General features: G+C 40.8%; 2 protein-coding genes across 8 annotated transcripts; one reads left to right on the forward strand and one right to left on the reverse strand.

Moving 5' to 3' along the window:
- Positions 1 to 9,000: 9,000 nt before the first annotated feature.
- ACOT13 (acyl-CoA thioesterase 13) lies at positions 9,001 to 14,013 on the reverse strand. Of its 3 annotated transcripts, none has more exons than XM_027822816.3 (3): positions 13,605 to 14,013; positions 10,252 to 10,436; positions 9,001 to 9,747 (listed from the first exon to the last, which is right to left on the reverse strand). In XM_027822816.3, exons 2-3 carry the CDS (start codon positions 10,434 to 10,436, stop codon positions 9,591 to 9,593), a joined length of 342 nt encoding a protein of 113 aa, XP_027678617.1. In that variant the 5' UTR covers positions 13,605 to 14,013; the 3' UTR covers positions 9,001 to 9,590. The 3 variants fall into 3 exon arrangements, with proteins under 3 accessions (XP_027678617.1, XP_027678616.1, XP_007060448.1); XM_027822815.3 differs by having other exon boundaries at positions 13,588 to 14,012; XM_007060386.4 differs by having other exon boundaries at positions 13,600 to 14,009.
- A 128-nt stretch (positions 14,014 to 14,141) lies between these two features.
- Positions 14,142 to 26,865, forward strand: TDP2 (tyrosyl-DNA phosphodiesterase 2). Of its 5 annotated transcripts, XM_043540036.1 has the most exons (9): positions 14,149 to 14,358; positions 14,572 to 14,589; positions 14,620 to 14,739; positions 14,819 to 14,904; positions 19,585 to 19,752; positions 21,519 to 21,610; positions 22,556 to 22,674; positions 24,842 to 25,012; positions 26,198 to 26,865. In XM_043540036.1, the coding sequence occupies exons 1-9, from the start codon at positions 14,221 to 14,223 to the stop codon at positions 26,477 to 26,479; spliced, it is 1,194 nt and encodes a 397-aa protein (XP_043395971.1). In that variant the 5' UTR covers positions 14,149 to 14,220; the 3' UTR covers positions 26,480 to 26,865. The 5 variants fall into 5 exon arrangements, with proteins under 5 accessions (XP_043395969.1, XP_043395970.1, XP_043395972.1 ...); XM_043540034.1 differs by lacking the exon at positions 14,572 to 14,589 and having other exon boundaries at positions 14,142 to 14,430; XM_043540035.1 differs by lacking the exon at positions 14,572 to 14,589 and having other exon boundaries at positions 14,147 to 14,394.

Below are 26,865 nucleotides of genomic sequence, written 5' to 3' on the forward strand. Positions count from 1 at the left end.
CAATGTTCATTTTATGCAAAGCTCATGAGTTTAATTACCTAGCTCATACTATTGTCTTACAATATGTCATCCACAAATATTTCAGACTTAAAGCTTGTAGAACAGTCTAAGCATAGTCTCTCCAGTGAAAATTAGTGGCAAAGACAGGTTCTCAGCATCTCTGATATGGTTTTGGTAATATCAGTCTGGCATTTAAAAATAGTGATGTGACAACATTAATAGTAAACTAGCTACCCAAAGCAGCTGAATTCACTTAAGGGCATGCTGGTGTGCCAGAACCACTGTGAATTCTACTGACCCCCCCCCCCCCCCCCCCCCCCCCCCGCCTTTTGTCCTGGCAAGTCCCCCAAAACAAACTGAAGGGCTGCTGAAGTGAAATTACATAATTTCAATTTATTAAGAAAATATTGCTTACTCTTTCCCCTACTTCTGTTGTTTTAGGGCCTGATCCTGAAAAATGCTGCTAGGCATGAATACTTGAAAATTAGCATAACTGCCGGTAGTGCTCGCAGGATCAGTGTGTTTCTTTTCAGTGACCTGTAAGACTACAGCTTGGTGAAACTTCGGTTCACCTTCTAGAATACTGTCTTTAACAGTCTTGTTTGAACATTATAACCTACTAATGAACTGTTCAAGGTTGCTCATATGTTGTCTTGGGCAGTGCATCTCAGGTGGAAATTAGTGTTTCACTCTGTCCTTGATCAAACTTTAATTATAGGGTGTGGTAGTGGCCATCTCAGTTGAGATTCTGGTCACTGACAAGCAAATAAGGCAAAGGATAAGAGTTAGTGAGGGAATTGGTGTTTCTAATTATAGAATCTTTTAACAGTCATAAAAGAAAATCAAGATACTGGTTTGAGGACATCTACAGGTTTATCCACAGTGACCAGATCCTTCATCTTAATTTAAAATTCTGTTACAGAAAGTAATCTGTACTCAATCATATTGCTGTTGTCTTATGGATTTGTATGGGAATCTTATAGATGTACAGGTATCAGACCTACATTATGTGGCAGAGACCTCAATTTAAACAGTAGTATACTCTTAAAACACTGCCTATTCCAAGCTATACACTATTTCTTACACACTTTGATAAATTAAATCTATTATATCACTACCAAGCTTTCAACTTCCTGAGGATGTTGAATTGACAAGTAACATAACTGTATAAGTTTGTCAGGAAAGGAGAAAGGGAAACAGGTTTTAATAGGTGGGTTGGGATGTCATTGGAGCCTTCGGACTCCCAGGGAAGGAGTAGGAGGCTGGCTTCACCCCCCACCCCCTTCAGTATTTGAGTCTTAAATCTCTTGCTCTGGGAAGGGGATTCACCATCTTTCCTTTCCTCTCCTCTTGGGAAGGGCACAAGAGACCTCGCATTTAGGAAGGATGTTGAATTTCTCACTGCCTCATTTTGTCAATGTATCTCCAACTATGGAGAACACTGAATATTTTGGTTTTAAAGTTCCCACCCTATGAGAGCAGTTTGTCATTGAGCTATTATTTTTAGGCCATCTTTGGGGTCATATTCTGCTAGAGGTGTGTGAGCTGATGCAATCTTCACAACTCAAAAGATTTAATAAAATGAACCCTAGCCTTTAATGAAGCATAATTGTGCTAACTTAAGTATGTGTAGCAGCTCTGCATAAACACCCAAAACATAGCTTCTTAAAAGGTTGAGCTGTTTAGTTAACATTCTTTGACACATGTACACCTCCCTTGTATGTCCTTAAAGAGTCTAATAGGAAGAAGACAAAATTCTGTGAGGCTGTTCTCACTACGCACCCTGTATGTTGTAGCAGGAGTCCTACTTGATTCTTGGCAGGAGAATTTTCTCGTGGCTCTTAAGTCTGAATATAATAGGAATTGAAATCTGGGCAGGGATTTGGGTACAACAGAGCAGACTGGTTAGGAGTATCTGTGGTTGGTTCAAGTTTTCCATGTATCTTGGCAGTGGAAAAGAATGCTTGCAGAAGAGGATGCTTACCTACCCACTATGGAATATGAGTTTATGGGGCAATCACTTTATAATGCTCTTAAGCTTCAAAATGCTAAATCTGCACTCCTAACCTACTAAGTAATGTAGCTTTTTGTCCAGCTGAAGAAACCGGTAAGTAGTTACTGTGGCACACCAGATAGCATGAGGAAATGGTTGCATTTGGGGTGAGAGGGAAGAGTGGGTCTGAGAAGGGGCTGGAGCCAGGAGCTTACCGAGGGTTGAACTAGGTTTTTACATCTTATCCACCTACTGAATAACTGATACTACTTTATTCCTCCATTATACTTTAAATAAAATTCCTTCCCTAGATTTTTACTAGATTACACTTAAATTGATACATTAAATGATGCATCATACATCAAGCAGTTGTAACACATTTAGGTAATATAACACTTCTGTTTATTAAGCACATGCTTCCAAATGCTCAGAACAATGCTAAACTAACTGGTTTGGCTGAAATTTAACATGCTCGATCTCTGCCTCAGCTTGATTTATTGAGCAGAAACAGTTTTTAAACCTGTTAACAAGGCTAATGAAAAGTTGAAAGTTTTGCTAATTTTAACTTTTCAAACAGCTCTGGTAGTTCTGTGGTGTAAAGTAACACTGAAATTAAGCAAGATGATAGTGCTGGGAACAAGAATGTGCCATTGGCTATCCTTGTGAAAGTCCAGTCTATCTAGATTTGGTAGTTACAAACCACAGATTTCTACTTGCATAGAGAGCTTATTGGATGCTCCTTCATTTTCTGAAAGTTTCAGTTACACTATGCATGTTCCAAAGCAATTACATAGAAATGAAATCTTTCTATAGGGTGGGGAGAGACCCAAAATGGAAATACTGGATTGGGAAGAAGATCTGGAGTTCTACTATAGTACTACTGGCTGGTATTATGTGCACTTCACAACCATTATTACTGAGCAAGGCTTTATATGCTTACGCATTTCTCTAATATGGCAGATACAAGTGTTGTTTACAGTAAAGTTGCCTCAAACAACATCCTATCCATATGCTTGAGTATGCTGTCTGCAAAAATGGGGCTATTGCTGCATATGCTACCTTAGTTAGGGAAGTGGATTGGACTGAAGTTGTGGATCTAAAGGCGGAGGAGGCCTGGAATTACTTCAAGTCAAAGTTGCAGAAACTATCATAAGCCTACATCTCAAGAAAGGGGAAAAAATTCATAGGCAGGAGTTGTAGACCAAGCTGAATGAGCAGGCATCTCAGAGAGGTGATTAAGAAAAAGCAGAAAGCCTACAAGGAGCAGAAGATGGGAGGGATCAACAAGGAAAGCTACCTTATTGAGGTCAGAACATGTACAGATAAAGTGAGAGAAACCAAAAGCCATGTAGAGTTGGACCTTGCAAAGGGAATTAAAACCAATAGTAAAAGGTTCTATAGCCATATAAATAAGAAAACGAAGGAAGAAGTGGGACCTCTAAACACTGAGGATGGAGTGGAGGTTAAGGATAATCTAGGCATGGCCAATATCTAAACAAATACTTTGCCTCAGTCTTTAATGAGGAGCTTAGGGATAATGGTAAAATGACAAATGGGAATGAGGATATGGAGGTAGATATTACCACATCTGAGGAAGACTCCAAACTCTAACAGCTTAACAGGACTAAATCGGGGGGACCAGATAATCTTCATTCAAGAATATTAAAGGAACTGGCACCCGAAATTGCAAGCCCAACTAGCAAAATTTTTTAATGAATCTCCAAACTCAGGGGTTGCACCGTATGACTGGAGAATTGCTAACATAGTTCCTATTTTTAAGAAAGGGAAAAAAAAGTGATCCGGGTAACTACAGGCCTGTTAGTTTGACATCTGTAGTATGCAAGGTCTCGGAAAAATTTTTGAAGGAGAAAGTAGTTAAGGACATTGAGGTCAATGGTAATTGGGACAAAATACAACATGGTTTTACAAAAGGTAGATCGTGTAAAACCTACCTTCTTTGAGAAGGTAACAGATTTTTTAGAAAATGCAGTGGATCTAATTTACCTTGATTTCAGTAAGGCATTTGATACAGTTCCACATGAGGAATTATTAGCTAAATTGGAAAAGATGGGGATCAATATGAAAACTGAAAGGTGGATAAGGAACTGGTTAAAGGGGAGACTACACCAGGTCATACTGAAAGGTGAACTGTCAGGCTGGAAGGAGGTTACTAGTGGAGTTCCTCAGGGATTGGTTTTGGGACCAGTCTTATTTAATCTTTTTAATACTGACTGTGGCACAAAAAGTGGGAATGTGCTAATAAAGTTGGTGGATGACACAAAGCTGGGAAGTATTGCTAATACAGAGAGGGACAGGGATATCATACAGGAAGATCTGGATGACCTTGTAAACTGGAGTAATAGTAACAGGATGAAATTTAATAGTGAAAAGTGCAAGGTCATGCATTTAGGGATTAATAAGATTTTTTTGTTATAAACTTGGGGGCTCATCACTTGGAAGTAACAGAGGAGGAGAAGGACCTCGGAGTATTGGTTGATCACAGGATGACTATGAGCTGCCAATGTGATATGGCTGTGAAAAAAGCTAATGCGGTCTTGGGATGCATCAGGTGAGGTATTTCCAGTAAAGATAAGGAGGTGTTAGTAACGTTATACAAGGCACTGGTGATACCTCATCTGGAATACTGTGTGCAGTTCTGGTCTCCCATGTTTAAGAAGGATGAATTTAAACTGGAACAGGTACAGAGAACAGGGCTACTAGATGATCCGAGGAATGGAAAACCTGTCTTATGAAAGCAGACTCAAAGAGCTTGGCTTGTTTGGCCTAACCAAAAGAAGGCTGACGGGAGATGTGATTGCTCTCTATGAATATATCAAAGGGATAAATACCGGGGAGGGAGAGGAATTATTTAAGCTCAGTACCAATGTGGACACAAAAACAAATGGATATAAACTGGCCATCAGGAAGTTTAGACTTGAAATTAGATCGTTTCTAAACATCAGAGGAGTGAAGTTCTGGAACAACCTTCCAGGGGAAGCAGTGGGGGCAAAACACATCTGGCTTCAAGACTAAGCTTGATAAATTTGTGGAGGGGATGGTATGATGGGATAGCCTAATTTTGGCAATTAATTGACCTTTGACTATTAGCAGTAAATATGCCCAATGGCCTGTGATGGGATGTTAGATGGGGTGGGATCTGAGTTACTTCAGAGAATTCTTTCCTGGGTGTCTGGCTGGTGAGTCTTACCCACATGCTCAGGGATTAGCTGACTGCCAGATTTGGGGTCAGGAAGGAATTTTCCTCCAGGGCAGATTGGCAGCGGCCCTGGGGGTTTTTTGCCTTCCTCTGCAGCGTGGGGCACGGGTCACTTGCTGGAGGATTCTCTGCACCTTGAAGTCTTTAAACCACGATTTGAGGACTTCAGTAGCTCAGACCTAGGTTAGGGGTTTGTTACAGGAGTGGGTGGGTGAGATTCTGTGGCCTGCGTTGTGCAGGTCAGACTAGACTATCATAATAGTCCCTTCTGACCTTAAAGTCTATGATTCTATATGTAACTTGTTGATTCAGTATATTACACAGGATAGTACACCAGCTAATGGAGTTACTCCTTCAGCTCAAATAGTCAAGGTCTGTGCTGTGGATCTGAAAACCGTGGTTGTGAATCCCACTGATGAACAATGCAGAGGATCATCTGAGTTCACTTGATATTTTTTCCGTTGAAGGGTCCTGTGGGAAAGAGTATATGATTATGCAATGAAAGGCAGTGTCCTAATGCATATACAAAATGGGAGTAAATTAAGATTGTGTTTAGTGTTTACTTTGAAATGTTACAATTCTTTTTAAACTTTAACTTTTGAGGGTTTTTTATAGTTATATGTATATGGAGAAAGTCCATGTGTCTTGTGCATCAAAGTGTGTGTGGGAATATGTAAGGTTAACTTTAATATGTCCACACTGTTAACCAAATGTGCAAACTGTATGGATTAACTATTTCCCTATTTTTAATGAGACCTGGACACTTGGGAGGTCCAAAAATATTATTCTCAATCTTTTGGTGTGTTTGTTATAAACCCAGATAGAGAATAACCTTTTATATTGAAATACGAATTTAAACCCTTCAGATCTGGCATTTTTCCACTTACTGGTTTGTCATTTTTACTGACATTTGATCTGGTATTTCTATTTCATAGTTACTTGTTGCTGCTATTACATTGAGGTATATATGACTAACTTGCACTAAGTTTCTGGTCTCTTTACTCAAAATGATTAGTCCCTTATTTTAAGTAATCCCTGCCATTTCAATCGGGGAAACTTATTCAGAGTAGGGATATCAGAATCTGACTCCCAGAGTGCAATATAAATAAGTGTAAATTCTATTTTATTGAACAGGTTACATGTATAAAGTCAAAGTGTCTAAAATATGACATTCACATGGTATGAATGAATAGCTGATATACAGCATCTACCCCCTAGAAAAGAATTCTGAATTTTGTCACTATAATTCATATAAACATTTATAACAGCATTTGTGGCACCTTAGAGACTAACCAATTTATTTGAGCATGAGCTTTCGTGAGCTACAGCTCACTTCATATGCATCTGATGAAGTGAGCTGTAGCTCACGAAAGCTCATGCTCAAATAAATTGGTTAGTCTCTAAGGTGCCACAAGTACTCCTTTTCTTTTTGCGAATACAGACTAACACGGCTGTTACTCTGAAACCTATAACAGCATTATAACAAAGGAAGAATGTAGGTAAGTGAATAAAAATGATCAGACCAAGTGAAACTATTGTGGGCTAATTAGGGGAAAGGAAGTGATGAAAACGAGAGGCTTCATAAGTACAGCCAAAGGGCTTGGATAGAAGTAATCACAAGACAAGTCAGAAAAGCATGAAGAGAACACTAGTGCAGATAAGTTTCTCCATACCTCATTACACATGCTTCTTACTCTAGAGCATAAAACTTCTCCTGATCTGTCTATATAATAATAGCTCTTCTTCTGTATCCACAGCCATTCACTGTTGCTAGCAATGATTTGTTTCCCTAGAGTTTTACTTCTGCTGAGACCAGAAATGAATGTTTGAAAGTAAGTAGTAATTAGACAGAAGCCAGTCTCAGGGCAGTAGATAATTGGCTAGCTGGGTGCATAGACACAAGGACTGTGCAGGCAATCAGAGATCCAGTTATCTAACAGCACTGACTATTCTTCTTTTCCAGTCAGGTTTTGTTTTTCCCCTAAAACTCTCAACACTCAAAACAACATTTCAGGAAACGAGAAGTGCCTTTGACAAGCTGCCAGATTGTTCTAAATGGAAGTCTGTTTGTAGTGAGCACTGATTTAACTCTAAATGGCAATGCTTCACATACATTTTTAATCAAATCACTTGACACCCAAAGATGACACTTTACATACTTCTAGTAAGTCTTTTCCCTAAAGAAACTAAATATTCTTTTTCAAAAGAAAATGAAAAGGCCTGTGTGGCATAAAAAGCTAAATTCATACACCATAACTTTTGAAAGTAATGCGATTCTTAAAAATACTTAATGATTATCTCAGTAAGGTAGTGGAGCATAGCATTGCCTAGTCCTGAAGGTTATCACATGACAATCTTTAATTCCTGGAGATTTGGCAACCCTGGTCGTGTAAGGGTCTGGTTTTGGCCTACAGACCAAGAGCTGAGAGATTTGAATAGAGAACCTATCAAGTGCTAGCACCACCCAACATTTTTAAGCCATCATCTTCTCCTCCACCCCATTTTCATTTATTAAACGGCATAAACTGTGAGGAATATAAACATTCAAAGATACTTTAAAAATCAGTTAACAGATTCATCTGGCCTGCTTAACAACACTTATGTCCCATTTTCTTAATTATGCAACAGGGACTAAACGCAACATGAACGACTGCATTAGAGTTACAGCAAAAGTAAATGCTAATGGCATGATCCTGCAGTCATTACACAGGATGACTCCCAGTAGAGTCTAATTTCTGTTTCTAAAGCTATGCAGATGCCTTCTGAATACAGACCTGCTCATTCTCTATTCCCTCACCAACATAAGCAGCAATGAAGAAAATGGAAGTTTTGACTGATATGACGAGAGGGCAGTGGCTAAACTGTTTGCGCAATAGTTCACATTATTGATTAATTTTTAATTTTAGTCATAGAGTTGATTAATTTAGTCAACTTTTGCAAATAAAATATTCAGTTCATCACTTCTTCATTATTCACTCATCTACAGCAGTAACAGTATTTGATTCCATGTGGGAAGCGCCTAGGCTTTTATTAGATGGCATGCAGACAGAGCTTGATTTGTTTCAGTGCACAGATAAGGCAATAGCCTACTTAAGACAAAGATATATAATTACAGAATGGCACATTTTCTTTCAGTCCGTTAAAACAAAGTGGGTGTAATACTATTCATTAACATTGATTTTCACTAAATGGTTAATGTATGATAGTTCTGTAAATGAAATAGATACTGGTCACTGGAAAAGCTTTTTTTTAAAAATGAATTAAATGGCAAAAATAGGAAAGATTTTTTTCCCCATTTTACTGTATATAAGAAGGAAGCACTGACTGGGTCAATTTGCCTTGGCAAGAATGACAGACTTTTTAAAGATGGCATAGCTCTGTATTTAAATACATTAAATTTTTAAAAAGGAGGTAATGGTCATTTTAGAAAAAGTTAACCCCCTTGCATTTGAAATTAAAGAATAAAAAAATATCAGTGATAACCCTCTAATACAACTACTACTATTTGACCTCAAACACTTTGAAGGTTTTGGCTGCCGCCAAAGTTATTTTGGAAATGTAATTTGCTTCAGAATGGTTTTGAAATTTTCAACACCTCACAATGCTCCTGATTGCACTTTGTGATGCACAATCCCACCCCCAGAGGTCATGAGCCACTGGTTGAGAAACACTGCTCTAGCACAATATAACTATACAACTTTTCACAGAGAAAATAGTTTCTTCATCCAGGCTGAATGAGCTTACTTAATGTAGTAGTATGAGAGCTTTTATTAAATGTGTACTTCTTGAATATTTATTGAATTTTTTTTAATGAGTTAGGCATTTGCCAGATATAAAGACTTATCTATGTTCTCAATGTATTACATTTCCCATTTGCAAAATATTCTTATTTCAGATTAATAATTTAAAACAGCAATACTAAACTTGTAACACCTGTTACTTTAACACTTGGTAGCATAGGACAAAAAAAATGCAGTTTGTTAGTTGCTTTAGTTTTTGAAAGGTTATGAACTGACAGCCCTAGGGACTGGAACCATGTTTTCATGAGAGAGGTTCAGAATGGGAGCAGAAAGCTTCTCCACACAGTCCCGCCGGTGAGCCTGAACACTGACCTTATCTTCAGGCCCAAAAGAAATACATTGGTCTTCCTGTCTCTTCAGTTTTTGGTCTCTCTACCAAGACTGCAACAAGCTCAGAATTAGTGCCAATTACAATGTGAACACTTGTCCACTAGGAATGGGACTGAGACCAATTCATTTTACATAGACCTCTTAACTGCCTTCATATCGTGGTGACCTGATACAGCTTAAATTAGAAAAAAAAAATTCAATGCTAGCTTCTTAAGCACAAACTTTCCTTTTTAGATATTGTTTTCTTATATTAATGTCCAAGGTGTTTTGTATGTCTGCCTTGTGCCACAAACTTTCCCGTTGCCTTGTTTGTTACATCCACGCTGGCAAAGGCAAGACTTCTTCCTTGCTTCAAAATCTGAGCAGTGATCAATATCTCTTCCCCAATCTTAGCAGCAGACATGTATCTTGAATGAAAAACAGAACAATTGTTTTATACAACAACACGCTACAAATCAGGGAACATTCATCTGTTTAAAATTATTTTTTGAAGGAGCTACCATAGTCAGTTTGTAGTTAAGCCCTTGCACCTTTTCACAGGCCTGAATCTTGCAGCTTCTCCTCAGGCAGAGCTCACACTGATATTCCCACTGAAATTCCATGCATGAGAAGATTATAGAATTTGGACTTTGTTACCTAGAAGTAACTAAGGCATTAAACCAAACATAATAAAAGAGGGAGCTTAAAGAACATTTGACTGCCTCAAACTAGTGTCTCAACCACATGATGATATTCCCAAACAGGATCTATAATGACTTTATTAGAAGTTGTTCTTTCAGAATAGACTTCAGTTTGTCACTAAAGTGGTAGCTAGATCATGGAAGAGAAACTTAGCAGAATCCAGGCCCTGTTAGTAGAACACATCAAACATTAAGATCTAACATTTGACAGTAAGCATGTTCAATACATACGTAATGTTCATATCCACACTGACCCCGGGTAGTCCTCTTTCTGTGTACAACAATGCTGCTGTTGACACTACGTCTACCAGTGTGGCAGTCAAACCTCCATGCAAGGTGCCACCTCTGTTTGTGTGCTCCTCCTCTATTTTCATTTCACAAACAACCTTTCCAGGAGTTGCAGAAAGAACTGTCATCTGAACAAACAGGAAAGAGGAACAAAATTCTATTAATTCAAAATCTCAATAAGGGGAAACATACGGACAATTACAAGTCTAGTGACTGCTCTCAAAGTAAACAGATCAACTTGAAAGTAAATCTTGGTTCAGTTTTTAGACTAATGAGGGGAAGAGAAAAATAAAGGATTAAACCATTATGGTTTAAGTGTCAAGCCAGATGTTTCTATAAATCTCCAGTTGCAAATTGTTTCCCTAGGGAAATGTATACCTCCTATAAAAACAAATATGCACATCGTATGCAGTGTTGGGGTAGCCATGTCAGTTCCAGGATACTGGTGAGACAAGATGGGTGAATAATATACCGTTTTCTTTTTATTTTATCATCTTAATAAAATTCTTAAACCTGTTCTTTTACTGGACCAACTTCACCTAAACAAGAGCTTTGTGCAAGCTCAAAAGCTTGTCTCTCTCACTAACACAGGTTGGTCCAATAAAAGATATTACCTCACCCATCTTGTCTCTCAAATATGGACACTGTCAGTTTATTATAATCATCTTGAGATTTCAGTAGTTGTTTGAGACAAACTCTACTGAACTCTATTAAAAATGGAAAGTTGACTTGTCTGACTTTATACCTGGCTTAAAGCTAACAGAAAGTTACTACTAAGTGTTTGCTTTGATTTTTCCCCACATTGTTGGCTAGCACAGTTGCGTAGCCTCTTGTTGACAGAATGAAAATCAGCAACATCTGAGTAATCCTTAAAGTGAAGCAATGTCAATTAATATTTAAATAATGGAACTAAATCAGTATTTTGAAAGGAATAGGTATTGTTTCATGGTCTCTGTGTATATAATGTCTTCTGCAGTTTCCACAGTATGCATCCGATGAAGTGAGCCGTAGCTCACGAAAGCTTATGCTCAAATAAATTGGTTAGGCTCTAAGGTGCCACAAGTACTCCTTTTCTTATAGCAGAATAATTATGTAGGTAAATTTCCCCATGCAGACAAGCCCCAAGAGGCTAGTTAATTGATTCTAATGCCTAGAAGTTGTTATTCTAGAGCATTTAAAATACATTCTTCTGATTCCAGTTGGAACAACTGAAAATTTTGCATATTACAAAATGAGAACAATGGACATAAGGTGCCCCACAAAACTGGGAAAAGTACAGTTTCTGTAACTACATTCATCCCTGCAAAATTATTTTTTAAATAAATCATTCAAAGTGGCTTTAGGATGAAATGTCACAGAGGTGGAAATATTAAGTTATTTCAGTAAGAGATTCTTACTATACATTTGGAAGTAGTAATATTTTACTAAAGATGGCATATGTATGTCCTATTTTTGAGGAATATATTCATAACATTATCAGTTCACTATTGATTAGTATCGCTGAAACAGATTTAAAAAAAACCCCTACAATGGAGTTCCAAGGGTATGTCTGTATTAGAAACATTACAGTGGTGCAGGTGCACCACTGTAGAGAAGACATTTAACTACATCAGCTGAAGGAGTTATTTTGTTGCTCTACTAAATCCACCTCTCCGAGAGACAGCAGTTAAGTTGACAGAAAAATTCTTCCATCAATCTAGCGCTGTCTACGCTGGGGATTAGGTCAGTTTAACGAAGTCTCTCGGGGTGTGAATTTTTTACACCTCTGATCGGCATAGATAGGTCAACCTAAATTTTAGATGTAGACCTGGCTTCAGCCACTGCTATAAAGCCCCTAAAACAGAAAGGTATTATAGCTATTGTGAAATAACATTTTAAACAACCTCTCCTGTGTTATTGCCTAGTCTGTTAAATATAGCATGAAGAGGAGAAGAATACTGATTATTCAAAACCCTAATCTGAACAATCCAAACCATAGTTGCTCCTGACCTTTACAAACACGTCAGGGGACAACTTATTTTGGAAAGTCAGGGTTCAAGAAAAAGAATTTTACTTTCAGTACAAATGTCAGATAGAGGCCTAAATACAAATTCTGGATATCACAGATTCAGACAGCAGCAGTTTAGAAAGTCAGGATTCCATCTAAACATTTCATTGCATCCCACCCCCTTTTTCTGTGTACTGGCCAATCAGGACTAGAGCCTGCAAACCCTTATCACAAAAGTAGGCCTAAATCATGCAACTCGTCCCACTGAATTCTCATGTAAGGAAGCAGTACTCATGTGAGAGCTTGCAAGATCATACTTTTTGACCTCAATTTTGCAGTTGCATCTCCTAGAATGGACAGGCCCCTATTATAACCCTATGGATTTAAACTGAGAAGATCCAACTGGGATTTTAGTTTGTAAGCCTCTCAAGACAGTGACTTTGTGCTGCATATATATAGGTTTAGAACAGTGGTTTTCAACCTTTTTTCATTAGTAGACCTCTACAAAATTTAAAATGGAGGTACAGACCCCTTTAGAAATCGTAGATGTAGTCTGCAGACCACAGGTTTTAAAACACTGTTCTATGGTAATGCCAACCATTCGCTGACTCCTTAGACATAGCCTATGGACCCAGAAGGGTCTATGGACTACAGGTTGAAAACCACTGACTTGGATTGGATTTTTACTGATAAAATATTTCCATCCATAATAATCAAAATGTACAGATAAGTAAAGCAAGAAAAATGCAGATAGAGAATTTAGAGTATGATTTCAGGTTATTTACTTTCCATACTTTGACATGTTTTGTTGACATGTGCTTTAACTTTTTGAATCTCAACAGCTACATTAAATAATCATTGTTTAACCGCCCCCAGAATTTTCCCACAACTGTGAAAATTTAAATATAGAAAGATGCTTTAAAATAAACATTGACAGTATCCATCAAAATTATACAAAAAAAATCAAATTCTGCCAAACCTACATATGTATATGTTTACTATCTACACACCAACTGCTGATACACTCTGGAGGATGCATTCCTCAAATAACAAAAAGAAAAGGAGGACTTGTGGCACCTTAGAGACTAACCAATTTATTTGAGCATAAGCTTTCATGAGCTACAGCTCACTTCATCGGATACACGAAAGCTTATGCTCAAATAAATTGGTTAGTCTCTAAGGTGCCACAAGTACTCCTCATTTGTTTTGCGAATACAGACTAACACGCTGCTACTCTGAAACGCCTCATAGAACAAAAGCTATGCAAGTGCCAAGCATCAATCCATTCCTACCTACAACTATACCTTACTTAACACCCGATCAAAGTTGGATGAGCTCAGCAAGACTTTCATCATCTCCCGGAAGGAGTGGATCGTGAAGGAGCTCATAGTTTAAAGCCTGGTGGCGACGTCCCTCTTCCGCAGAGAGAGCGGCGCGGGGCACCTGCTCCAGCCGGCGGGGAAGAGTGCCCCGGAAGCGGGCGCACCGAGTGAGTTCTGCGGGGCTGGGAGCAGCTGCAGCAACGAGAGGCCGGGTGACCTTCAAAACACGCAGCACGAGAAGGGGGCGAGGCTGGCCCCGCCCCTCCCCGCCCCGCGCGCTCTCCCTGGCCCTCTCCCGGGGCCACAGTAGCCTGGTTCCACCCCGCCTCGATTCACCACGTTCCACAGGCCGAACGTTCGCGGCCCTTCTGACCACCTTCACGTAGGTCACGCGCGCGCGCCCCACGCGCGGCTCGCGGGACCCCCCTTCTCTCCCCGTGGGGCGGGGCTTGAGCTCGCTGCCCACTTCACCCCTCCCCCCGCAACGCTCCCCTCGGAACGTGGGTCCGCTAGTAGGGCCGCTGGGATTGGGTGAGTGCTGCGCAGGCGCGCTGCTCGGGGGTGGCAGGGCAGGGCAGGGCAGGGCAGCCCGCGAGCGGAGCCATGGAGGGCGGGAGCGCAGCGCAGGGGCTGCTAGAGCAGCGGCCCCAGGAGGAGACGGTGCCGCAGCCGGAGGAGCTGCCCCGGCCCCAGGAGGAGGAGGAGCCGGAGGCGCTGCCCCGGCCCCGGCCCCAGGAGGAGGTGGAGGCGGAGGCGCTGCCCCGGCCCCAGGAGGAGGTGGAGGCGGAGGCGCTGTCCCGGCCCCAGGAGGAGGTGGAGGCGGAGGCGCGGCCCCGGCCCCAGGAGGAGGAGGAGGCGCGGCCCCGGCCCCAGGAGGAGGTGGAGGCGCTGCCCTGGCCCCGGCCCCAGGAGGAGGTGGAGGCGGAGGCGCTGCCCCGGCCCCAGGAGGAGCAGGAGGCGGAGGAGGCGGAGGCGCTGCCCCGGCCCCGGCCCCAGGAGGAGGCGGAGGCGCAGCCCCTGGCGAAGCGCAGGAAGCTCCTGTGCGCCGAGTTCGCCTCCATCACCGGCAGCGACCTGGCCCTGGCTCGCTGCTGCCTGGCGGAGAACGACTGGCACATGCAGGTAGGGCCCTGGCCGGGCGCGGGCCGGGCTGGGGGCTGCCGCTGCGCCGGGCCCTCACTCCCGCTCCTTTGCTTTCCAGAGGGCTCTGAACTCCTACTTCGAGCCGCCCGTGGACCAGCGAGACGTGGGCGGGAGGACCCAGGCCCACGCCCCGCCGGAGACCTGGTGAGCGACGGCGCGGGCGGGGGGGACTCAAGCTCGCAGGGAAGGCGGTAGCCGGGCCCCCGGCCCAGGACCGCCCTCGTCTGCCTCCCTCCCCTCTTGGCCAGCGCCTTGCAGCTGCAGGGGAGGCCCCGCGGCTCCGCTTTGCTTTCGTTGCGAATGCTGCTCGTCCCCCACTGTGAAGCTCCTTCCCAAAGGCGAGGGGCGTCTCACGATCCACCCCCGTGTGAAACTCTCAGGCTCTGATTGCCCTCCTCCCGCCCCCACCGCGTCTGTGCATCCTGTGTCTGTCTGTATGCTGCCTGCTGGTAAACTGGGTTTGTTTCATGTATCCCTGCGAAACAGCATGTGTGCGGACTCCCTTAAAGTCATAGAAGATTAGGGTTGGGAGAGACCTCAGGAGGTCATCTAGTCCAACCCCCTGCTCAAAGCAGGACCATTTCCAGCCAGGGCTTTGTCAAGCCAGGCCTTAAAAACCTCTAAGGAAGGAAATTCCACCATCTCCCTAGGTAACCCATTCCAGTGCTTCACCACCTGCCTAGTGAGAAAGTGTTCCATAATAGCCAACCTAGAGCTCCCCCACTGCAACTTGAGACCATTACTCCTTGTTCTGTCATCTGGTACCACTGAGAACAGCCGAGCTCCATCCTCTTTGCAACCCCCCTTCAGGTAGTTGAAGGCTGCTGTCAAATCCCCCCTCTCTTGTTTCTTCTGCGGACTAAATAAGCCCGGTTCCCTCAGCCTCTCCTTGGAAGTCATGTGCCCCAGCCACCTAATAATTTTCACTGGACTCTCTCCAATTTGTCCACATCCTGTCTGTAGTGGAGGGCCCAAAACTGGACACAATACTCCAGATGTGGCCTCACCAGTGCCAAATAGAGGGGAATAATCACTTCCCTCAGTCTGCTGGCAGTGCTCTTACTAATGCAGCCCAATATGCCGTTAGCTTTCTTGGCAACAAGGGCACACTGTTGACTCATATCCAGCTTCTCGTCCACTGTAACCCCAGGTCCTTTTCTGCAGAACTGCCACTTAGCCAGTCAATCCTCAGCCTGTAGCAATGTCTGGGATTCTTCTGTCCTAAGTGTAGGACTCTGCACTTGTCCTTGTTGAACCTCATCAGATTTATTTTGGCCCAATCCTCCAATTTGTCTACGTCCCTCCGGACCCTATCCCTACCCTCCAGCGTATCTGCCTCTCCCCCCAGCTTAGTGTCATCCATGAACTTGCTGGGATACAATCCATCCCATCATCTAGATCATTAATGAAGATGTTGAACAAAACTGACCCCTGGGGCACTCTGCTTGATCCCGACTGCCAACTAGACATTGAGCCGTTGATGACTACCCGTTGAGCCCGACGATCTAGCCAGCTTTCTATCCACTTTATAGTCCATTCATCCAATCTGTGCTTTTTTAAAAACTTGCTGGCAAGAATACTGTGGGAGACGGTATCAAAAGCTTTGCTAAAGTCAAGGTATATCACGTCCACCACTTTCCCGATATCCACAAAACCAGTTATCTCATCATAGAAGGCAATCAGGTTGGTCAGGCACATAGGTCATTACTTTAATTATGTCAATCTAAATTCATTTAAGAGGTTATCCCAGTGTAACTTTCCCGTGTAGACAGAGCCTGATACATTTTTGCTAAAATTTCTCAATATCAGTTCAGTGTTAGACTAGTGTAGATGGAGCACAGGTTGACAACTGGAGCACAGCATGCACTTAGCTTCTACTAGTGGGACTGAATTGGGAAATCTTAATAGAAAAATCTTACTGTAGACATAGTCTATGTCTGGGATAGCCTCCCTCTTCCAAGTCCTTTTAGAAAATACACTGCTTTGGTTAGCTTTCCACTACTAAGCAAACACCCATGTTCTAATAGCTACATTAAAATGATGATGTGAGTTCACATTATAGTATAACCATAAAATTTCATCTTGGCAGGGAAGTCTTGGAAATGCATGCCCATTATAGCTCTTATTTACTTCGTTATATCCCTGGAGCACCCCCAACCCCTGGTCTCTTTTTGTGCACTTTAGATTGAAGCTCCTTAAGGCATGGATCTTATCTTGTCTTTAAAGCACTAAGCATGGCAACAGTGCATAACTTACTAGTGTTTAAAAGTTGTAGAGAGGAAGTGTTTTGGTTAGAGGTCCTATCTTCACAATTTCAAAGTAACAGCTGTGTTAGTCTGTATTCGCAAAAATAAAAGGAGTACTCGTGGCACCTTAGAGACTAACCAATTTATCTGAGCATAAGCTTTCGTGAGCTACAGCTCACTTCATCGGATGCATACTGTGGAAAGTGTAGAAGATCTTTTTATACACACAAAGCATGAAAAAATACCTCCCCCCACCCCACTCTCCTGCTGGTAATAGCTTATCTAAAGTAATCACTCTCCTTACAATGTGTGTGATAATCAAGTTGGGCCATTTCCAGCACAAATCCAGGGTGTAACAAGAACGTCTGAAGGGGGGGGGGTAGGAAAAAACGAGGGGAAATAGGTTACCTTGCATAATGACTGAGCCACTCCCAGTCTCTATTCAAGCCTAAGTTAATTGTATCCAATTTGCGAATGAATTCCAATTCAGCAGTCTCTCGCTGGAGTCTGGATTTGAAGTTTTTTTTGTTGTAATATCGCAACTTTCATGTCTGTAATCGCGTGACCAGAGAGATTGAAGTGTTCTCCGACTAGTTTATGAATGTTATAATTCTTGACATCTGATTTGTGTCCATTTATTCTTTTACGTAGAGACTGTCCAGTTTGACCCTCTGATAGTGTGGCTGATGTTATTAGGCCCCTTACAACTACAGTACCCACCTGTGGAAGTGAAGAAACAGATTGATAGAGCCAGAAGAGTTCCCAGAAGTCACCTATTACAGGACAGGCCTAACAAAGAAAATAACAGAACGCCACTAGCCGTCACCTTCAGCCCCCAGCTAAAACCCCTCCAATGCATTATTAAAGATCTACAACCTATCCTGAAGGATGACCCAACGCTCTCACAGATCTTGGGAGACAGGCCAGTCCTTGCCTACAGACAGCCCCCCAACCTGAAGCAGATACTCACCAGCAACCACATACCACACAACAGAACCACTAACCCAGGAACCTATCCTTGCAACAAAGCCCGTTGCCAACTGTGCCCACATATCTATTCAGGGGACACCATCACAGGGCCTAATAACATCAGCCACACTATCAGAGGCTCGTTCACCTGCACATCCACCAATGTGATATATGCCATCATGTGCCAGCAATGCCCCTCTGCCATGTACATTGGACAGTCTCTACGTAAAAGAATAAATGGACACAAATCAGAGGTCAAGAATTATAACATTCATAAACCAGTCGGAGAACACTTCAGTCTCTCTGGTCACGCGAATACAGACATGAAAGTTGCAATTCTTCAACAAAAAAACTTCAAATCCAGACTCCAGCAAGAAACTGTTGAATTGGAATTCATTTGGAAATTGGATACAATTAACTTAGGCTTGAATAGAGACTGGGAGTGGCTAAGTCATTATGCAAGGTAACCTATTTCCCCTTGTTTTTTCCTACCCCCCCCCCGCAGATGTTCTTGTTAAACCCTGTATTTGTGCTGGAAATGGCCCAACTTGATTATCATACACATTGTAAGGAGAGTGATCACTTTAGATAAGCTATTACCAGCAGGAGAGTGGGGTGGGGGGAGGTATTTTTTCATGCTTTGTGTGTATAAAAAGGATCTTCTACACTTTCCACAGTATGCATCCGATGAAGTGAGCTGTAGCTCACGAAAGCTTATGCTCAAATAAAGTGGTTAGTCTCTAAGGTGCCACGAGTACTCCTTTTCTTTTTATCTTCACAATAAGTTTGTTATGCCTAAGCAGTATGATTAAATCCCATCGTGTCCCCAACTTTCCTAAAAGACCATTTGATCTTGTCTTGCCAGTTTTGATGGGGACAAGCTGTGCTACAGCTTTTTTTCTTTACTACAGGAACTTGAATTGGAGCACACCTCTTTAACAAGGTTTTGAGCATAGTTTGCTCCCAATCACACAAGAAAACTCAAGTCATATGGCAATATAATCTGTGTACTACATTGTAGAAGCATGCTGGTTAATCTTAGTAAAGTCTGTAGTGTAGACCAGGCCTTCTTCTTTGAAACACTGAAGACTGGGGTGCTTCTTCCCAAAGAAATATGGCAAAATAGACAGTCATTAATATTTTAGAGGTGGTGTACACAGATAGAGGAGTCAAAGTAGTTTCAGAACACAGACATATAAAACGAGGTGACCATTATTTCTTTTTCTGGTATGAAACCTGCTCAGATTCTTTCATGTATCCTGAGATTCTCCTTGGTGATTAAAAGGTTTGGAGAGAATTTAAATTAGTTGTGTTAAGCTGGTTTAATTTAAATCAGAATCAAGCCCTTTGTCTTGTGTCTGCAATGAAAAAGAGAAACATTAATTACAGCTACATACTAACCACACCATGTGATTGTTGCATATGTTCTCAGTCAATGTATTTATTTTAGATGTTTTAAAATTAGAGAGTAATTTGTTAATTTTTGCAGTATGTTCAATAATAGGTTTTTAGTTGGGGAGGTCTAAAAATGTCTTGCTTTAGAAGATGGACGTTACTCCAGGGGAATGCTCAGTTTACTGAAAGTAAAAATTTTAAATATTCTTTCTAGTATTGACCTGACTGCTGATGTTACTACTAGTAGTGTTGGAGTGAACAACGCAGACTGCAGGCAACAAGAAGATGACAGCAGGTTCTCTTTACTTACCTGGAATATTGACGGTCTGGATCTAGGAAATCAAGAAGACAGAGCTAGAGGAGTCTGCTCTTATTTAGCATTGTAAGTATTATCTCCTTTATAAGTCAGTTTAATATTTAGACTCGTAAGTATCGTATCTTATTTTAAGAGTCTATAGGATGTATACCCCCAAAGTATCCAAGCACCAAATACAGAAATACTATAATACAGAAATTTCATAATGTGTGTAATCCTAAACTAGCTTAACTAAAAGCTGTGATTTGGTTGGCCAAAAGAGGTTCTGAACCTAATCTCCCAATATATGCAAGCTTTGGTACTAAAAGCCTTTTTGCCAGATAGTCACTGTGACATATAACTTTTTTCAAAATAAGCATAATTGATATTAAATGTCTAGCTATAGTAATGAGTCAGGAGGTTGTGGGATTGAAATAATAGATTATAATGTCAGGAAATGCAAATGCTGTGCTTCCAGTGACAGTATTAACTTGACCCTGTTGCACAACTTGCATTATTTTATGGTGTGTAGTCTAAGATAAAGCACAAAAAGGTCACTCACAAAAGGAAAAACAGAAATACAAAATCCTGATTACAAATAAAGTGGCTGAGTTGACAGTACTGTTTTTTTGTTTCCATATTACTTGTACTTTGAACTGTGAATCTGAACATGGTATTAAACATGGGGGTTGCATTTATTTTCCATATTGTTTTAAAAATGTTATCAACTAAATAGTCTCATTGCATTGGAGACATTTCTGTTCCCAACCCCACACACCTCAGCAAAGAATAGAGTTCCCAACTTAAAAATGCTGCTGTTCAACAGTTTTCAGTTGGTCTGTTGTGATTGCTTTGCAGTGGATAACTTTACAACCATTTGTGTAAAATGCAAACCTAAAATTTGCAGAATAGGTAGAATGCAGTAAAAATTGTGAAGATGCACTAAAACTGCTGAGTTGATGACTTTTCTTAGTTAAATTAGTGCAAACCCATAAAATGGATGGATTACACTCAAACAGGTGTAATCTTTGCCTATAATCGTTTAGCTTAATATTGTAGTTTAGCAGTGCAAACTAAACCAATTTAAACAAATGTTAACCCTTTAGATACATTTAAATTGGTTTATCAGGTCAGTTTTAAATTGATAACTAAACTTGTGCAATTTTTTGTGGATAGACGAGGCCCTATGTTTTTCCTTCATGCAAACTATCCCAGTACCAAACCCTGTACCTGCTCGGAGCATGTTTACATAAAAATGGTGACAAGCTGCTGCCTGTGTCCTGTCTACATGAATGCTTCCAGTGTTGCTAGTAACAGGAGAGCCACCGATAGTAGTGCAACAGAAGTAGATCTTTAAAAAAGGTCTAGCGTAGACAAGGCTAAGGAGAACAATTGCCCTTTTCCCTGTCAGTCTGGACTGGGAGACTCGGGGGGTGTTATCACAAAGGTGATAGGTCTTAATTGGACTCTCCTAGAAATCTTAGGGCTTCTAAATGTGCTCTGAAGCTATATTTTCAGTCACTAACTTAAATTCCCCCACGTGCATAAAATTAGACACCTGCATAATTGTTTTTGAGATCCAGATCTATGTGAGGAAATTAGCCCCCCCATTAGTAACTTGTTGGTAAAATACAGATTTGAATCTTTTTTTTTTTCCCCTCCAAATATGGTGGCATTTTTACATGCCAACAAATGTGACAGAGCTTTTTTGGAAACCATCATAGGCACTTCACATGTTTAAAAAAAACCCAGCCCTACACCCAAAACCTTACTCTGTTTACGTTTGGCATTACAATGTGAAAAACTGTGTCTGCTTTAAAAGTTATATTGTAAACTTGTCTTGCTGATTTCAGATACAGTCCAGATGTGGTGTTTTTACAGGAGGTTATTCCACCATACTTCAGTTACCTACAGAAGAGAGCAGTCAGTTACACAATCATTCCAGGTAAAAAACGAAGGCTTAAAAATTTGAGAAATCTGATTCAAATGGATAGAAGAAACAAAAAAAAGTTATTGTTTTCTACTCACTAGCTTGTTAATACCCCTCTGACCGTTGAAAGGAAAAAGGAGGGGAAGGAATCAGTGAAATGGATTTCCTTGGCTTCTAAACTCTGGAATCCAGTTTGATGCAAATTATAAATGAACATCTTAACTGTCACTTTCTTCTAGCTTTTTTCTTTTAGAAAGACAGACTTTAAGATTAAGGACAGAGTTAAAATTAATTCATTTTTCTGATCCTTCACTATTACTGAAAATAGCTACATGTTGTATGGATTAGGATAAGAAATGTGCACCCTGAAAAGATCTCTGTGAAAATATATACCGTATATACTCGTTCATCAGCCCATTCGTTTATAAGCTGACCCCCCAAGATGGATAGGTAAAAATAGTAAAAAGTGTATGATCCTTTCATAAGCCGACCCTATATTTCAGGGGTTGGCAAACTTTTGGCGCCCGGCCCGTCAAGGTAAGCCGCTGGCGGATTGGGACACTTTGTTTACCTGGAGCGTTCACAGGCACAAAGCCCCTCAGCTCCCTGTGGCCGCAGTTCACTGTTCCCAGCCAATGGGAGCTGCGGGAATTGGTGTGCCACTTCCCGCAGCTCCCATTGGCTGGGAATGGTGAACCGTGGCCACAGGGAACTTAGGGGCTCCAGGTAAACAAAACGACAATGTATTATTCAATTCAGTGATTTTCATAGAGTTTAAAATCATCAAATTTTGGTGTAGGCCCGTTTATAAGCCGACTCCCGCTCTTTGATGCGTCATGTTTTTACCAAAAATATTTGGCTTATTAACGAGTATATACGGTAATTCTTCTATATGAAGGGATGGATGAATATGGTGCATACAGCACTGAACTTTTCTTTCCTTTCCTTATTCCTCTTTAGGTAATATAGATGGTTATTTCACTGCCATAATGCTGAAAAAATCAAGAGTGAAGTTTTTAAGGCAAGAAATAATACCTTTCCCAACAACCTCCATGATGAGAAACCTATTAATTGTGCATGTAAGTGGGTCACTATATATTACAAAGCAGTTGAAAGTCTAATTTAAGGTGACAAATCTTTTAGTCTGGAGTTAAGGTTGTAAATATGGGTACTAATTTGAAGGGAAAAAGCATCAACAGATCATTATAATTTAAGAGAAAAAATAACTTGAAAAGTAGGGCATTTAGATTTGAAGTCTCCAATAAAAACACTAGAAAGGATGCATCAAACAATTTTATCTGTACTCTCTTACACACATCCACACTCTTACCAAATCATGCTGCCCCCAACCAATGTGTGTATATAGGTCATATTACTCCATTTTTCTATACCGTTCTCAGCCCACCATGTGTCACCTACTCGGAGATTATCCCTCACTTCACCCTCCCACAACAAGAGAGACCTTCAGTATTGTACCTCTTAGATCTTTGGTATGCATATGAAACCTATGAAATTCCAGTGCACCTTCTCATTAGATTTTCCCCGCATCAGACACACTAGTTTAACCATTTAAATGGTTAAACTCCTGTCCTGTGGTAAGTCTGTTCTGCTGCGGGCTTCTTAAACCTCAAATACTCTTGCCATTAGCCTGAATAAGCCAAGAATAGGTACAGATTAAGTTGTCCACAACTGCTGGTAGAACTGCAAAGTATACAAGGTCTGATATGTCCCCAGCTGCAATATGCAGTAGTGTTGTAGCTGTGTTGGTCCCAGGATATTAGACAGACAAGGTGGCTGTGGTAATATCTGTTATTAGACCAACTTCTGTTGGTGACAAAGACAAGCTTTCAATCTTATGGCAGAGCTCTTCAGGTCTGGCAAATATACTCAAAGGGTATGTCTGCATTGCAATTAAAAACCTGTGGCTACCCAGTGCCAGCTGACTCAGACTTGCAGGGCTTAGGCTGCATGGCTGTTTAGTTGTGGTGTAATTTGGGCTCAGACTGGAGCCAGGGCTCTAGGACCCTTCAAGGTGGGAGCATCCCAGAGCTTGGGCTGGAGCCCAAGCCTGAATGTCTACATCTCAATTGAACAGCCCCTTAGCCTGAGCCCAAGTAAGCTGGCATAGGCCAGCCATGGTTTTTAATTGCAGTTTAGACATACTCGGAGTGTCATAGCTAAATACAAGGTGGCACAGATTGTTTAGCATAGGCAGTTAACATGTATTTCAAGGTGAAGTGACCTGTTGTTACCCCTTCAGACATAGGAGGGAAAGGAAGGGTGGGGGATAGGCAGCAGGAGGGGTGCAGGTTGTTGGTGGGTTATAGATATTGTAATAAGCTATAAATCCAGTGTCCATGGTTCAGATTTTTAGTGTCTAGCAAAGTTATGCTGCAGTGGTTTTTACCAAACCACCAAAGTAAAGGGTTTAGCCGTCATACTTGCCAGACATGAACTTTTTACACAGAGGGAGCATAGAATAGTAGGAAAAGAAGGGCAAAGTTAGATTATTTAGGATACCTTCTCTGCATTTGTATACTTCAAGAAAACCAAAACCACCCAGATAATGTAAACTAAACCTAAACTTTTGACTTTCCAGATATGCAAGTGTGTTGTTTTTTTAAAAATACGTCTTGTTAATATTTCCCCTTCAGTTACTGATGCATGTTTACAACCTTTCTATCTTTCAAATAGTTGTATATACACCTCAGACTTTTCAAAAAAATATTCTACCTTAGTATAAGATAACACATATTAAATTTTGGGCAGACTTGTTTCACTTGGGTTGAAGTAGAGGTCAGCATTGGCTTTTTAACTGAAAGCCACTTCCAGCCTTAAGCTTAGAGTGGTTAGCATGGCTCTGGAATAAAAAGTTGAAAATTCTGCCCTCATAAAGGAACTTTAAAAAAGAATGCCCTTGTCCTGCTCAGCAAAATGTCCTGAAAGATTTTAGGGTGAGGAGTATTTCTTGCCATATATAAGCTGTGAACTGAACCGGATTTGAATTCTTAGTTAAAAATCAACGTTTAAGCCTGCTGCTAGTGGCACATTCACTGTCAAAAATCTCACTTATGACAGCAGAATTAGAGAGGCCCAATATCAAGTTGTAAATCACTTCTATCCTGTATAATAGCAGTTTTAACAAGCAGAAGAATGTTCCTGTTCAATATTTGAACAGTGTTTTGTCTTTGGCCTTCAACTGTGTTCCACGGTGTATGGTTTAATGTTTCTTTCTTTGTCTAACAGGTGAATATATCTGGTAATGAACTCTGCCTTATGACTTCCCATCTAGAGAGCACAAAAGGTCATGCCAAGGAACGCCTAAATCAACTGAGGCAGGTGTTAAAGACAATGCAGGAGGCATCAGAGTCAACTACAATTATATTTGGAGGGGATACAAACCTAAGAGATCATGAGGTAAATAGCAGTAAATTGCTTAGAATTATTTTGAGAACAAACCACCATTTTGAACTCTGTTGGGGGGTTTCCTCCTTTTTATAGGATACAGTGACTTTTCCCATAAATCAGTTATACATAACAGAGATGTTGAACTTTCTACTCTCAAACATGCACAGGTGTGCCATCTAAGGTATTTCTACACAGCAAAGAAAAACCCACGGCTGGCCAGTGCAGGCTGACAGGACTCAGCCAGTGCAGGCTGTTGCATTGCTGTGTAGACTTCTGGGCTCAGGTTGGAACCCAAGCTCTGGGACCTTCCCACCTCATAGGGGGCTATTGCCTGGGCTCTAGCTGTAGCCCAGACATCTACACAGTAATGAAACAGGGCCGAGTAGGTTGGCATGGCCAGTGAGGAGTGTCTAGTTGCTGTGTAGACATACCTGTAGCAACCCCATCCATTAAGTGAAAAAGTGAAACTGGGACAAGTGAGGTTGCTGCCTAGTAGATGTTTAGGCTTGATTGTGCATGTCTACTTTGGAGCAATGTTACAGCTGAAGTGACATCAAAATTAAAAGAGTTGGTGGTTTTTCCTCCCCAGTTGGCTTTGTGTTGCTCCTCTAAAGAAATACACAGAGTCTATGTGCAAGCTGTAACCTTCAGAAATAACCTAATTCTGGGTGCCACATTTTTAGTTGCCCAACTTTGGAAATCTAGCACTCAATTTTCAGAGATGCTGAGCACTGACACTTCAAGTTGAAATTAGCAAGAGCTTTGGTACTCAATACTTCTGGAAAGTCAGATCCTATGTGTTTAAATTTGAGGGACTGAAAATAAGGTCACTTCTGAAAAATTGGTTACCAGGGTTCCAACTGAGGGTGTTAAGTATTACTAAAGACCTAGTCTTGCATGATCAGGTTCAATCACTTAAAAATGCAGTGGTTTCTTACACACACTTTGATTTGGGAAGTGCAACATGAACAGTCAGTCTTAGGTGGCTTATATTTTTATATATTTCTTAAATTCTTAAGGGGCTATCCTATTTTAAATAGTGTTTAAATATTTGTGATTTCCTGTTGTGGCTGGTGCTGTGCAGAAAAACAATGTGCTGTAATATCTAAATTCTAGGTTCAGCAAATGATTGTCATGCATATTACCTTAAAGGCATTAGTGGGTATAATGTTGTTCCATTTTTTCTCTCTTTAGGTTACTCAAGTAGGTGGCTTACCTAACAATATTTTGGACATATGGGAATTTTTGGGCAAACCAGGGCACTGCCGTTATACATGGGACACAAACTGCAATTCTAACCTGGATGCAAGTTACAAATGTAAGTTCCGATTTGATCGCATATTCTTCCGAACTGCAGCAGAAGGGGGACAAATTATTCCACGGAGTTTGGACTTAATTGGACTAGAAAAATTAGACTGTGGTAGATTTCCCAGCGATCACTGGGGTCTTCTGTGTGATTTTGATGTGATACTGTAAAGAAAACAAAGCTTTTAAAGTCTATGTATTGTTGGAAACGCTCTTAAATCTTTTAACCTTTGGATTTCACAAAAATTTAATTCTAAATTTACATAAGATTTATTTTACAATCCTAAGGAGTTACCCACTCATTTAACATTTGCTGGGATATCTGCAGAGTAAAAAGCCAAACCTTTTTATTTTCTTTGTATACATTCTATTAGACTTTTTAAAAATATATTTTAATGTAGCATAAAGCACAGAAATACAAAACAAAATCCATTTTTAAATGGAAGAGATAAAACAATCTCAAATATAATCCATCAAGAATTAAAACAGTCATTCACGCTCTTTTTCTTTTATCACTTTTTGTTGTAATAGTCTCAATAAATATTGATTGTAAATTT

Source organism: Chelonia mydas, chromosome 2, assembly GCF_015237465.2.
Source record: "Chelonia mydas isolate rCheMyd1 chromosome 2, rCheMyd1.pri.v2, whole genome shotgun sequence".
Classification (NCBI taxonomy): domain Eukaryota; kingdom Metazoa; phylum Chordata; order Testudines; family Cheloniidae; genus Chelonia; species Chelonia mydas.